We start from the raw sequence: 13,214 nt of genomic DNA, 5'->3' as shown, positions 1-13,214 counted from the left end.
CTTTGCTTTTACTTTTTATCCTAAATTTTAATAGAAATTGAGACTGTTTAAATGCTACACATATTGAGGAAATCTTTAAAACCTGGTGTGACTTTAGCTAAAATAGGAGCATTTGGCATCTCAGAAAGCTTCTTATCTCCATAAAAGGCCTCTTTTCATCTTTCTGAGGAAATTGAACAATACAACAGAAACTTTCAAAACCTATGTGAAAAACAGCAACTTCAGCACACATAATGAGGGAGCTTCAAATATCTGTATCTCAGGTTTGGACTGTTTTAATATAGCAACAATGATTTGACAAAAGTATGTTGGAGATTTAAACGGTTTCTGAGGATTTCTATAGCAGGCAGGAAACAATCATGATATTCAAAAGGCACTACTCTAAACAAATTGCTCTACTGGAATTGTTAGCTCCCTGCAAATTCTATAGAGTCTTTGAATATTAGTGTAGAAAGATATTCACATTATTTAATGGATTTCAATATGCAGTTGGAAGAATGACTAACACACAAGTATCATACCTATCTTTATTAAAAGAACATAAAGCAGTCAAAGGACCCATTCATTTTGAGTGATTTCTCTGGAGCTGGGCTGATAATCAAATACTATAGGATACTATAGTACTGCTAGTGATCTTCAAAATTAAAGCAAACATATATATATATATATAAAGGAGTAAGATTTACAGAGTAAATATATCAAACAAAACAGTTTGTTCTCTTAGGTATATAAATCAAATAATGTCAGCATCTGAGGATATGAACAGCATTATATGGTCATTGATTGTTTACATGCCACAGCACAGCAGAGTTGATATGAGCTGGTTTCCTTGTTGTAAGGAAATCTGGGACCACATGCTGTATCCACTGTGGATATCCTATATGCCAATCTGCCATAATGATCAGACATGCATTTTGACCAGAATGTTATGCAAGAATCATTTATCCTTAAAAATCATCTTAAAACACTGTGCAAGGTATTCCTAAAGAAACACAGAGATTTTGCAATTTTTTTTTTTTTTATTTTTCTATGCCTAACAGTGAGATGAGGTGGCATGCAACTGGCTCCTGGGAAGATTTAAAGTAATTCATCATTTCTTTTGTGAAATTATGCTGGGATGTTTTTTTTTTTAATATACATCACATTTTCCATCACATGCAATGGTAAATTTGGTACATAAATTATTTGTGCAAAATTATTTATTACTGCTATATACACAGGAAAATTTTGGAAACTTTTCTGCTTTTCAGGGGATTATTTTAACAATCCGTGTAAGCTGTTTTCTTACTAAAAGGAACTGATCACTAATTTGTTATCATGAGCTTAATTGCATATATATGAAGTCTGCCTTAAATTGTGGAGGGCTGGTATTTTTGCTTGTTTTGTAACAAGATGCACCAAGATTATCTAAAAAAATGTGAAATATTTACTTTAGGGAATTATTTAGTGTCTGAAATACTTCATGCACTGAATAATTTTCAACAAAGGAATGCAGAAAATTGAATTGTTACTTTTACATTTAGCCAACCCCAAAACACAATCTGGATGGAAACCCTCAATACTAAATTATAACAATTTTCATAGCATAGAATCATGAAATCATAGAATAGTTTGGATTGGAAGAGACCTTAAAGATTACTTAGTTCCAACCCCCTGCCATGGGCAGGGACACCTTTCACTAGACTTTGTTCTCCCTCAGCACTAAAATTCAGTTTACTTAAATGCTTTTTGGTCATACATCTGTGAACAGATTAATGAAGAAACATTATAAAATGAGTAGGAATCATGACTTTTGGTTTGCTTTGGCCAGTTAAAAAAAATGAAGTTGTAACATTCAAAAAACCTACAGTAATATTTGTACTTATTAACTGGAGTATACAAAATATGTCTTGTTGCCAAAATATCCCTGTAGCACTACAAGTAATTAGCATTTATAACTACAAACTTTATTAAGATAAAAGAATATCAGGAATCTAATTCTAACCATTCTAACAACTAGAGGCCAAATTCTGCCTTCCCTTACAGTCATGTAATCACATTTGTTAACTGTTGTAAAGGGCAAAATATAGCCCCAGAGCACATTTTTATCTACATAGATATATTTTCCTACATAAAAAAAAGACAACCAAGCTATGCCTTATTACTGCTCTTCCCTTCTGAAGGGTAAATTCTGATATTTGAAATACCTAAACTGTATTTACAGCTGTACAACCCTGACACCACATACTTGCAAAATTTCACTTGTACTCTATAAACTCTGGAGCAACTTGTACAATTGTCTTAAACATTTTTCTTACAATAGAGAAAGAGCAGAGCAGCTTAGACATTTTCTTTGTCAAATTCACACACAAAATACATGGTAATGTGACAGGCAACATCATTCCAGCCCCCAGACGCCACCATCTCCACACAGTCCTCCTCATCGTAAGCGTTGTTGGGCTCCCCGCTGCGCCATTTGTTGAAGGTCTGCATGGGCGACCGGTCAGAATAGACGAAATTCCCCTCTTTCTCCAGGTCGTTAATCCCAATGAAGACTCTGGTGAGCCCAGCCTGGTTGATGTACGAGGCAATCAGGTTGTTGGCAGTCTCATCCTTGGGCATGCTCAGCGTCCCTCCTCGTCCGTGGCAGTACAGCTGGGCTTCCTTGTACCTCTTCTCCTCCTTCACCAGCAGATAGATCTTATTGTCTGTCTCACGCACGCCGGCGACAGCTGCGGGGGAGGGCAGTGCTGAAAAGTGAGCACTCGCATTTCTATAAACCAAGTCACTGCACACCCCAAAACAGCTTCACAAATCAGATGTGGAACGGTGACACTCTTTACGAGTGATTACACCGATAAAATGAGGCAAAAAGAAAGGAAAACAGTTATATAAAATTAACCTACCATTTTTTATGAATTTTAGCTCTGTCGTCAGCTGGGCTACTTGAATATCCATTTCACCAATAGCCTTCCTTAGCTGACTGCACTCACAAGGGATGCCTGTGAAATTATATAGATACACACAAATTAAAAAGCTACCTAATTTCAACAATTATCTCAACAATTTTATGAAAAGACCCAGCATGGCAGCCCTGGAGAAAGCTGTCTTGCAAGTAACAGACAGAAAATTAGAGCCTTCACTACCCTGCACCATTATATGATTCATTATATGATTCTCAGGGGTGTCTGGGCCTGTGCAGAACAGCTCACTTCACATCCTACAAATCTTCCATCCTGAACGATTAGGACTAACCTAAGCACAGATAGATATTCTCTGCAAAACATCCACAATATTTTTTAAGTAAAAACACTTTCCAAAAATTCCCATTTTCAGTAAAATTATTTTCTTTAGTTTTCTCAAAGATTTCTTTCAAAGCAAAAATCATTGCCTGCAAGTTCTTCCCAAGGAACATATCACAGCAGATCCAAAATTCCAACCACACATTTCACATAATTACCTGCAAAATGCAGTTCTGTGTTTTTGAAAGTATAGAATTTACAATACTTCTGACAATAAAATTAGACAATAGAAAATCATATATTAACCCACATTGGTATAGGTTTGACAAAGATAATCTGAATGTGAATACTAAAATACTAATACATCTCCGACCACAAATCTCAAAATGAGGATCAATTAACATTTGCATTTATTACAGTTTGCAGTTCTGTATATTATTATTAAAATCTGCATTGGACTTCCCAATTACCCTGCTCAGTTGTGCAAGTCAGTCTAAGCACAGGGTACCTGCCCTGCCAGACTGTGCATGCTGGCTGGGTGCACAGCACGCCGGCTCGAGAGTTAGAGTGACAAATTATGTTGTCATGAGAAATCCAATCTGTGCACCTCCAATGCACTCTGCCAGGAAGGGATGAATTCAGTCCAATCCAAACCTGCCACTCTTGCAAGACTTGCCCTTCTTACGCTAGGCCGTTTCTCTAGAACATCTATATACCTCTGGAAGATCCAGGTACCTCCATATAAGAATCTGAAGAGAGGGTGACAGAAGACCGAGCCAGGCTCTGCTTGGTGGTGCCAAGCAATAGGACAAGAGGCAATGGGCAGAAATTGATGCACAGGAAGCTCCTCCTGAACATGAGGAAGAACTTCTTTACTGTGTGGGTAACTGAGCATAGGTACAAGTTGCCCAGAGGGGTTGTCGAGTCTCCCTCACTGGAGATATTCAAGAACTGTCTGGACACAATCCTGAGCCATGTGCTCTGGGATTACCCTGCTTGAGCAGAGGTTGGACCAGCTGACCCAATGTGGTCCATTCCAGCCTGACTCATTCTGTGATCTGTGTTCTTGACAATCTCCTGCTCCTACAACTATAATCCATGGATGGGCAGGAGCATCCAGCCTGCTCTTTTGCGTTGACTGGTAGACAAAGAGAGATATGCAGAGACATCCCTTTGCCCTGGTGATGAATGATACAGACAGTCTGACTTCAGTTCCCCCTAGGCTTCTGGAGAGATTACTCCTTGGAGAAAGTAGGAGATACTGTTTTAGCATATAAACTATAAGTCCAGCAACTGCTGCAACTTCAATGATTTTAAGTCCTTTGAAAATATCACAGTGAAATATTACAGTACCAATAATTCATTATTTCCCCCGGTATGTAAACAGATGTATTTTTAGTGATGAAAAGTCTTTCACATAAACAAGGTGTGTTACGGATTACCTGGGTCACCATTAGGACCTGGTGGTCCTATGTCACCATTATCTCCTTTTTCACCTGAAGACATGAAAAATAACATGTTAATGCTGCCTTTTCTGTCAATACTTCATTTAGCATTTATTTATTTATTTCTCAAGTAAAATTCAAATGTAGAAAGTAGAAATATGCCCAAGCAAAAATAAAGATTTTTCTGTCCTAGTCATTCCATAACAAAGGCCAGCTATACCTATGAAACTTGAACCCAAATAATATGTACCAATATCCACTTCTTGACATTCATAAGCTTCACAGAATCAGTAAATTCAGATGCTGTAGAGGGAAAAGGGCTGGATATACCTAAATTTTTAATAACGATCTAGATGATTAGGTAAACACCGGTCCAAATGACTTAACCAAAGTCACGTAGGAAGCTTATGGAGTAGTCAACATAAGAAAACACATGTTCTAGCTCTTAAAAGTCTGCCAAAGTACAACACATATTCCCATCTTCTTTAACTGTCCACATTTGTGTGACAGTGCAAAGTTCATTATTTATCTTCAAACCAGGACACTCACTGCTGTAACAGCAAAAGGTAACTAGTTGAAAGATCTCAGTGACCTGGCTGACTACGGTGTGAGAAAATTCAAGCCCCTAAACTTTTCTCAAACATAAATGATCACACATTTTTCACCTGAAACACAAATGGAGAAATAATTGAATTAAACATACCTTTTGAACCAATAGGACCAATTTTTCCATGCCGTCCTATGCTGCCTTTCTGTCCTTTGTCCCCCATTTCTCCTAAACATAACAGAAGGATGAAAGGCACAAGGTAGCAATGTAGACTGATTCATTCAGATTCTACTATGTTTGCAATGTCAGTTTTTACAATTAACAAAACTATGCTATATCCCAAATATTCAGTGAGCTCCAGAGGTCTAGCTCAATCCTTATGAAGAGCTTACATATAGCAACCAAGACAGTGATTTTATCTTTGCTAAAGAATTGACATTAACAGGCATGAATGTGTAATTGTCAACACCTCTTGTCTGAAAACCACTAGAAAAGCTTTTGCAAACTTCTTTCAGCTGATCATGACAGGATTATGTTGAAAATACAGAGGATTGTTGCATTCAAACACAGATCAGCAGATCAAAACTATCATGGAGTTGAGAAGACCTAAAGGATCCAAGCACAACTGACAAGCACAACAATTTCATCTCAGACAGTGACTCCACTGTAACTGAGGGCTGGTTTTGGGTTTAATGACTTATTTATGCAATATAAATACTGCCAAATGAGATAGGTTTCCCTCTGTACCACACTTTTAAAGGAGAGGGGGTATGGAGGAACTACAGGAATGAATGCCTTCTGAGGCTCCTATCCTGCAGAAATCCAAGCCCAAAACTGCTTTAGGAAATATTTATGAAGCTGTTTTCAATGACTGTTGAAAAGATTGCTTCTTTCCTGAAACCAGCATCTGCTCTGCTCTGGTCGACTACACAGGTACAAGGAAACAATGTGACAAGCTAGGAGGAAAATCCACCAGAGGGATCCGGCAACTGGACTTGTGCAAGCTGTCATAGCTCAGCCTCGGTTGTGGATATATGACAACTGAAGATCTGTTGTCCCCTGTTGCTACTGCATCTGGACAGACATATGTATTTTTGAAAGCTGGATAATATTATTATCCATTTTTTCATTACCTTTAACTTAAAGGTGAAATTAATAACAAGTTTCTGAATATAAACTGATCACTTCTGGGCTAAGAGAAGTTATATCTATTACTCCATGAAGACTCAAGTAACCCCTGTCACTTGATGGCATAAGCGAGAAAGAAACAATTTCCTCTGAACTGAGAGAAGATAAATGTGTGTGGTTTGTTGGTTTAATTAATTATTGGCAAGTCCTACAATCAATCCTTTTCCTTTGTTTCTAATAAGTATAAAATTCAAACACTACTGGACACAGGCTTTCACCAGAAAACAAAAATACTTTTCTCTTAGCTATTCCTGCTGGGAGTACCACCCTGTAATCAGTTTATCAAGTTGCTCTGAAGATGATCTCTCTTGCTTTGCATATTAATGAATTGAGATTACCATTAAAGATTATCAGAAGTTTGAATTCTTTCTCTTTTCAGACTGCTACACCTGAAATTAAATAAACTCATTGATCTAATGCATAAATAAAATGAAATATATAAAATTATTTCACTTTATTTCTTGTAGAAACTGCCCAGAAAATGAACTGCTTCTCAATCACAGCCAGTAAAACCCATGTGCTCTACTCAGAAGTAAAAGGAAAGTGTCTTATCTCCTTATCTCAAGCAATGAAGATGTACATTAAATCTCCTTTCCTCATTAAGAGAATTGTTCACATTTGGGTTTCTCTTACAGTGACTAACCCCTGCTTCCACTCCAGGGGCTTGCTTATTCTGGTTCTTCTGCAGAATAAATCACAAAGTTTCAAGAGAGATCCATCTGCCTTGAGGGTTTCAAAAGTTTTAATACCTTTTATAAAGCCCTTTTTAGTGGCCCTATGATTGTCAAAAATGCAGTCTGAGGAGTCTTAATGAAATCAGGAAGTGATAGCTGGAAAGAAATAGGGACAATAAAAGAAATTAAGTCTCCATAGACCAAAAGTAGGAAATCAAACACAAAGAGTGAATAGAGAACTGAAGAAAGTCATCTGTCATCTCTCAGATGAAGGTGGCATACATTGGAACCAATTATAGAAGATTTAAAGGATTTGGGAAGGAACAGTAGAGAAGGAAATTCTAAATTATCTTCTTGGTGGCTTTTTCAGGCCCACAAACACGTGAAGAAATAAAATTCCAGAGATGGAATTTGCATCTGGGCTGCAAAACAAGTGAAAAAATGAGGGGTTTCACTCTGTGCCATACTATAAATGGGGGTCACAGAGTATGGGCAATCTCTTTAGGATTAGTTGGAATAGAAAAGAAGGTATAAAACTACCTAGAAAAAGAAAAAGGCATCAAAAAAAAACAAATCTAGCAGAAATGCAAATTCACCATGACACAGACAAATTTAATCAAATCATGTTAAAAAGAAGAGAGCAGTAGTTTTCTTCCCAAACTTAAGATTTGATTTTAAGACAAATCAAATCGAATTCATGATTTGACATAGAGGACATCACAGTCACCTACCTAACAAGGAAAGTAGATGTGTACCAAACCACACCAAAGGCCTCTTGAATCTAGTGCCATCTTTTACAGCAATCTGCAGAGGATACTTAGGAAGAGAACATAATATATAAATGGAGATTAAAAACTCTTTCCCCCAGTGCACCTCAATAGTTTCGCACTAGTCACCGTTCCCAATGCAAATAGCTAGCCTGACTTGAATGAGAATGATATTTTGAAAGGATATAACGATGCTATAGTAGTAATCTACATTCAGGACACTTAATTTTTAAAAAATTATTGGCAACTGGAAATCAGAAAATTCCAAATATGTCAGCAGGCTACAGAACTGCTTTACACTGAAAAAACCTGAATTATCCTCACCAATGAAGGTCAGCAATTGGTGAGGGAACAGTGGCTACAAGAAGTTGCATTTCATCATAGAATCATGAAATGGGCTGAGTTGGAAGCAACCTTAAAGATCATCTAGTACCAACCCTCTTCCATGGGCAGGGACACCTTCCACTAGACCAGGTTACTCAGGGCCCCATCCAACATGCCCTTGAACATTCTTTGAAGGATGGAAAATCCATAACTTCTCTGGGAAACTTGTTCCAGTGTCTCACCATCCTCACAGTAAATAATTTCTTCCTTATATCTAATCTAAACCTGCCCTCTTTCATTTAAAGCCATTCTTCATTGTCCTGTTATTACATGCCCTTGTAAATAGTTCCTTTCCAGCTTTCTTTTAGGTCCCCTTTACTGGAAGATCCTCTAATGTCTCCCTGGAGCCTTCTCTTCTGCATGTGGAAGAAGCCAAACTCTTTCAGCCTGTCTCCAAGGCAGAGGTGTCCCATCCACCTCTGATCATCTTTGTGGCCATCCTCTGGATTTGCTCCATTTTATGTTGGGGGCCCCAGAGCCAGGGCTCTCATGAGAGCAAAGTAGAGTGGGAGAATCACTTCCCTCAGCCTGCTGCCAATATAGCCAGGGTGTGGTTGGATTTCTGGGCTGCAAGGCCAGCTCATGCTGAGCTTCTCTTAAACCAATACCCCCAAGTTCTTCACCTCCAGGCTCCTCTCAATCAATTTTCTGCCCAGTCTGTATTTGTGCTTGGGATTGCCGCAACCCAGGTGCAGGACCTTGCACTTGGTCTTGTTGAATTTCATGGGCCCATCTCAAGCCTGTCCAGGTCCCTCTGGGTGGCATTCCTTCCCTCCAGTGTGTTGACTGTGCCACATGGCTTGGTGGTCTCGGGTCTCGGCAAACTTACTGAGGGTGCACTCAATCCCACTGTCTGTGTCACCAACAATGTTAAACAGATATTCTTATAAGAATGAGCAGTGCATAATCAGAGGAGGCATTTTATATAGCTGGGGCAAATCACTTTCACCCAGCAATAGCCATCCTAAAATTAGGGTTTTTAGTCTAAGATATTTATCTAAACTCCCACAGCAGGCAATGGAAAAATAAGCACCTCTCAGTAATGATCCATCCCACTCATGTTAGACAGGTATCATAATCAGAATAGTTAGAAAATTTGCAAAGGAAACTAAAGCTAGTGAGAAAAAATCCAATCTAGAAAGGTAACAGAAATGTTTAAAGGATTTAAAAGTACATTCAAAGCCAAAATGAAAATAGTGCAGTACATTCTTGAATGAAGGAGCTTCTATTCAGAGGCAAGCAAAGACAAATAACGACCCTTATGAAACATTATCTCACTAGAATTATGTTAACAACATATTAGCAAGCTTCTTCAAACCAGTGGTCCCTCTAGCCCAAGACTTTGTTTCCTGTGATGGCAGCAGAAGGTGCAGTCCAGGAAGATCCCACGATCACAGCCACTATCTGCAGGTGGAATTGCTGGCTCTGTCCCCAGCAGCTTCAGAGAGTGCCTCCTAGTTCAGGTATGATGGGATCTGGTGATTCTGTAATCTTGATTATAATAACCTCCTCAGACTACTCTGTACAGATGCAAGAGTCTCAGTCTGTCCAGTTTCTCCTTATGAGGCAGCTCCTCTTTTTCATATTTTTGGTGCCTATCTCTTACCTCTCAAGTCCTTCTTGAGAGACAGAGGCCAGAAGAACATTCTTGAGACAGTGCAGAAGGCTTTTGTACAGAACAAAATCAACTGCAAAAAGAAGCTTCCTGTTTTGTCCTGTGTCCTTTAGTCATCCTTTTGTGATGATGGGCAGTGTTCTCTTGGCCTTGGGACTCTTGCTAATAACTTCAGAGCAGTCTTTGAGTTTTAAGTGACAGTTTGGGGTTTTGGCATCATTTAAGTATGGATTAAATCATGCATCCCTAATTTCCCTAGGCAATATATTTGTTTACATTGAAGCCCATCTGCCACCTTTTTGCCCACTCAGTTTAGCAGGATTTTCTCAAAATCCTACAGAGTTCAGGTGGAACTGAAAGACAGTTTTGAACCAGATACCCACTTTGTGAATTCACAGCTGTCAATGTCAGGACTTTTATATGGAATACTGCCGGCAGCACTCCTTAGCGAGCAATAAATTTGTGTAGAAATTGAATCAGAAATGCAAAGGATTGATTGATTACATATTAATGAGCAATCAGTAATAATAAAATATAAATTAAGATATTATTACCTCTTTTTAGAATTTGATTATACAAATCACTGAACACTCTGGCTCCAATCCAGTTAAATTAATGAGTCTTCTCTTCTACTTAAGAGGCTGTGCCTGTATTAGTAAACTAAATGCCTGGGACTATTCCCTGGCAGTGGGAACCAGATAGTCAAGAATGGGGTATCACTCCATGATACTAAATTGTCTTACTCTTCAAGCCAGGATAATCTTGCAAGCTGCTCATTGTATTAGCTCCCAAAATAGGCCCAAGAATTGCCTGGGAAAGTGTTGGCTGCAAAAGCCAAAATCACTGTGCTAACACTGCAAAAGTAGAGATAGTTGAGTTCCAAGCCCAAGAACAGTATGTGAGACTGTATCACATAACATAATTGTTGTATACAACTTAAGTACAATATATAAAGGCTGAAATTAAAATACTAAAATAATAGAGATTTTAAATGGTTATGGCTCTAAGAAAATTTAAATATCTTGAAGAATATAATTTTCATGTTCTGTTCCTTTGATGTTACATTCCAAGTGTAAATCTACTTTGCCCTCCTTATTTTGATTGCTGTAGGGCACTCTGGGAATATTCACAGGACGGTATGGTTACTGAACTATTTGTGTGGAATTTGAAAACATGGACATTATGGCCTCAACAGTCTGCACCAAGACTCATTTAAATAACTTGAGTTTACTCCCAACATGGGAGAGCACAGTACAGCCATCAGTGCAAGTGGGGAAAGTTAATTCTGTGAACTTCACAGCCCAAAACTTGCACTGCAGTACACACTGCTTTCATCTGAAACAGCCATTGTACTCGACCCAGTGCTCCGTGCTTTACATAAGGCCGGCACAGTTTTATATTCTGCTGACATGCTATGCATCATAATTGACCTATACAATTAATTAAAAGCAATGAGGAAAGTAAGTGGAATTTAACCTTAATCAGCACCCAAAGACATCAGTATCTCTGATGTCACCCTGAAGCATCAGGACAGCCAGAACAAGATTTATTTCAAGTAAGCACCAGAAAGTTTTAATTTTTCTGAGTTACCAAAATCTGAAAATATCATGAGGAAAGGATATGATAAAAACATCTGCAGCACTTTCTGATCTTGAGCTGTTCAGATCAAGTATGCCATAAGAAGATAGTTTCTTTTGTAAGCTATTTTATGGTTATTATACACCTATGAAGTTCAAAGAAACTAAACACATTTTCTTAGATGAACTTGCTAGAAAAATGAAACAAAGAAAGGGGAAAGAAAAAAAATAAAAGAAAAAAGATTAGTGTGATTTTGATAATGTAAATTAAGACCAAAAGTAGAAAACTCTATAAATGTGACAGAAGGATTGCAGTTTCTCCCTCATGTAAACCATCACTTACTCAAAGAGGAGAAAAATAAGATAGAATTTAGCAGCTTGCATCAACAGAAGGAGACAAATATTAGACCAAGACAAAAATTATCAGGCTTAAAGAGAAATATGAGGGGTTGAACACATGCTAACTCACTGACTGAAATTCAACAGACTACTCCATAGAAGCAGGGCTGCTATCCATGGGTGTTTTTAGGGGTAAATGCAAAGTGAAGGAACAACAATTTTTGCCAAAAATATTGTTATATTTTATTTTTGTCTGAATGTTCCATCTTCTGTATTAGTAATAGGAAAATCCTCAGTCTGCTGGAAGAAAATATACTCAGTCTCATGCTGCTTGAGAGTCTAGAAATGTATTTATGCATGCACTTCGCTACAGGTCTGCACATTACACACAGTCTGTGGAGGTTAACTAGAGACTGAAAGGTCAGGAGACTGAAAGGTTCTTCCAGGTCAAAGTTGGATATTCTTCTGTGTCCTTTCCATAGACCAGAAATTACATCTGTGAAGTCTCTTTGCTTATGCAGTCAAAACTGTGACATTCAAAATGTACTGGATATAGTACCATGATGAAAAGTGGTGCCATATAATCCAAAAATTTTTAAGGTATCTGTGTTTTCTTTGATGAAGCATTTGTGGAAAGGAGTTGATCAAGAAAAATATCTACAAAATGTAAGCATTAATGAAAAGACCAGTTAATTAGAACTTACTTCAAACAAGAGCTTGTTGGTAGAAATTTCTGTATGCAAAAAGGAAAGCAGAAACATATGTTGCTACAGAAGTAGTAAGAAATTTTGCCTGTGTTTAGTTGAAAGTACTACCTGGAAAAATACTGATACAGCATGCATTAATATTCTATTTTCATTAATCTCTTTTCTGTTTAATTTATGTTTTCTTGTAGTGTGTTTCCACTTCAGTGTTTCTTCTTTCAGTCTCATCAGAATTTTGGACTTTTGCAGGTATGAAAAACTAGAAAATTACCACTGTTATTAGCATTAATCAAGCATACCTTAAGAGAACTATTTTTCAAACAAATGTAATTTTACAGTAGAAAATAAATAAATTAAATGCTACATGACGGATTGCCCAGACTGAAAAAGAGTACTTCCACATCCCAGATGGTCCAAAACATTTTGAAGTGACATGACAATATGCCGAGATAGAGAAACATGCAGGACAGCGTGATGAGAGGGGTTCTAAAGAAGTTGTCAAGACAACCTCATGCCAAAGGACTGAGGCACTTAGTGCTTTCTTTGGCTTTGTTTCTGCTGGCAAGGTCTGCTCTCTGGCATCCCAGTTCTGCATGTCTGGTAGCAAAGATCTGGGGAGGACAAACTACTCATGGCATCTGACATTTGAGTAAGGGACAACTTCACCTGGATGTACACGAATCCATGGCATTCAAGGGTGCTGAGGGGGCTAGCTGGTGCTGCTGCAAGGCTGCCAAAGTCTAACCAGCAGCT

General features: G+C 38.1%; 1 protein-coding gene across 2 annotated transcripts in view; it reads right to left on the bottom strand.

Moving 5' to 3' along the window:
* Positions 1-259: 259 nt before the first annotated feature.
* Positions 260-13,214, bottom strand: part of COLEC11 (collectin subfamily member 11) — a 39,208-nt gene continuing 26,253 nt past the window's right edge. Inside the window, exons 4-7 of one of the 2 annotated variants that reach the window (XM_053939480.1) lie at positions 5,370-5,441; positions 4,664-4,717; positions 2,886-2,981; positions 260-2,729 (exon numbers count right to left, since the gene is read on the bottom strand). In XM_053939480.1, the coding sequence (XP_053795455.1) occupies positions 2,320-2,729; positions 2,886-2,981; positions 4,664-4,717; positions 5,370-5,441 (632 nt within the window). In that variant the 3' untranslated portion in view covers positions 260-2,319. The remainder of the gene's footprint in view (positions 2,730-2,885; positions 2,982-4,663; positions 4,718-5,369; positions 5,442-13,214) is intronic. The other variant, XM_053939481.1, reaches the window with a different exon arrangement.

The sequence above is a fragment of the Vidua chalybeata genome, chromosome 3 (assembly GCF_026979565.1).
Source record: "Vidua chalybeata isolate OUT-0048 chromosome 3, bVidCha1 merged haplotype, whole genome shotgun sequence".
Lineage (NCBI taxonomy): Eukaryota > Metazoa > Chordata > Aves > Passeriformes > Viduidae > Vidua > Vidua chalybeata.
This window is presented reverse-complemented; position numbering and strand designations above follow the sequence as displayed.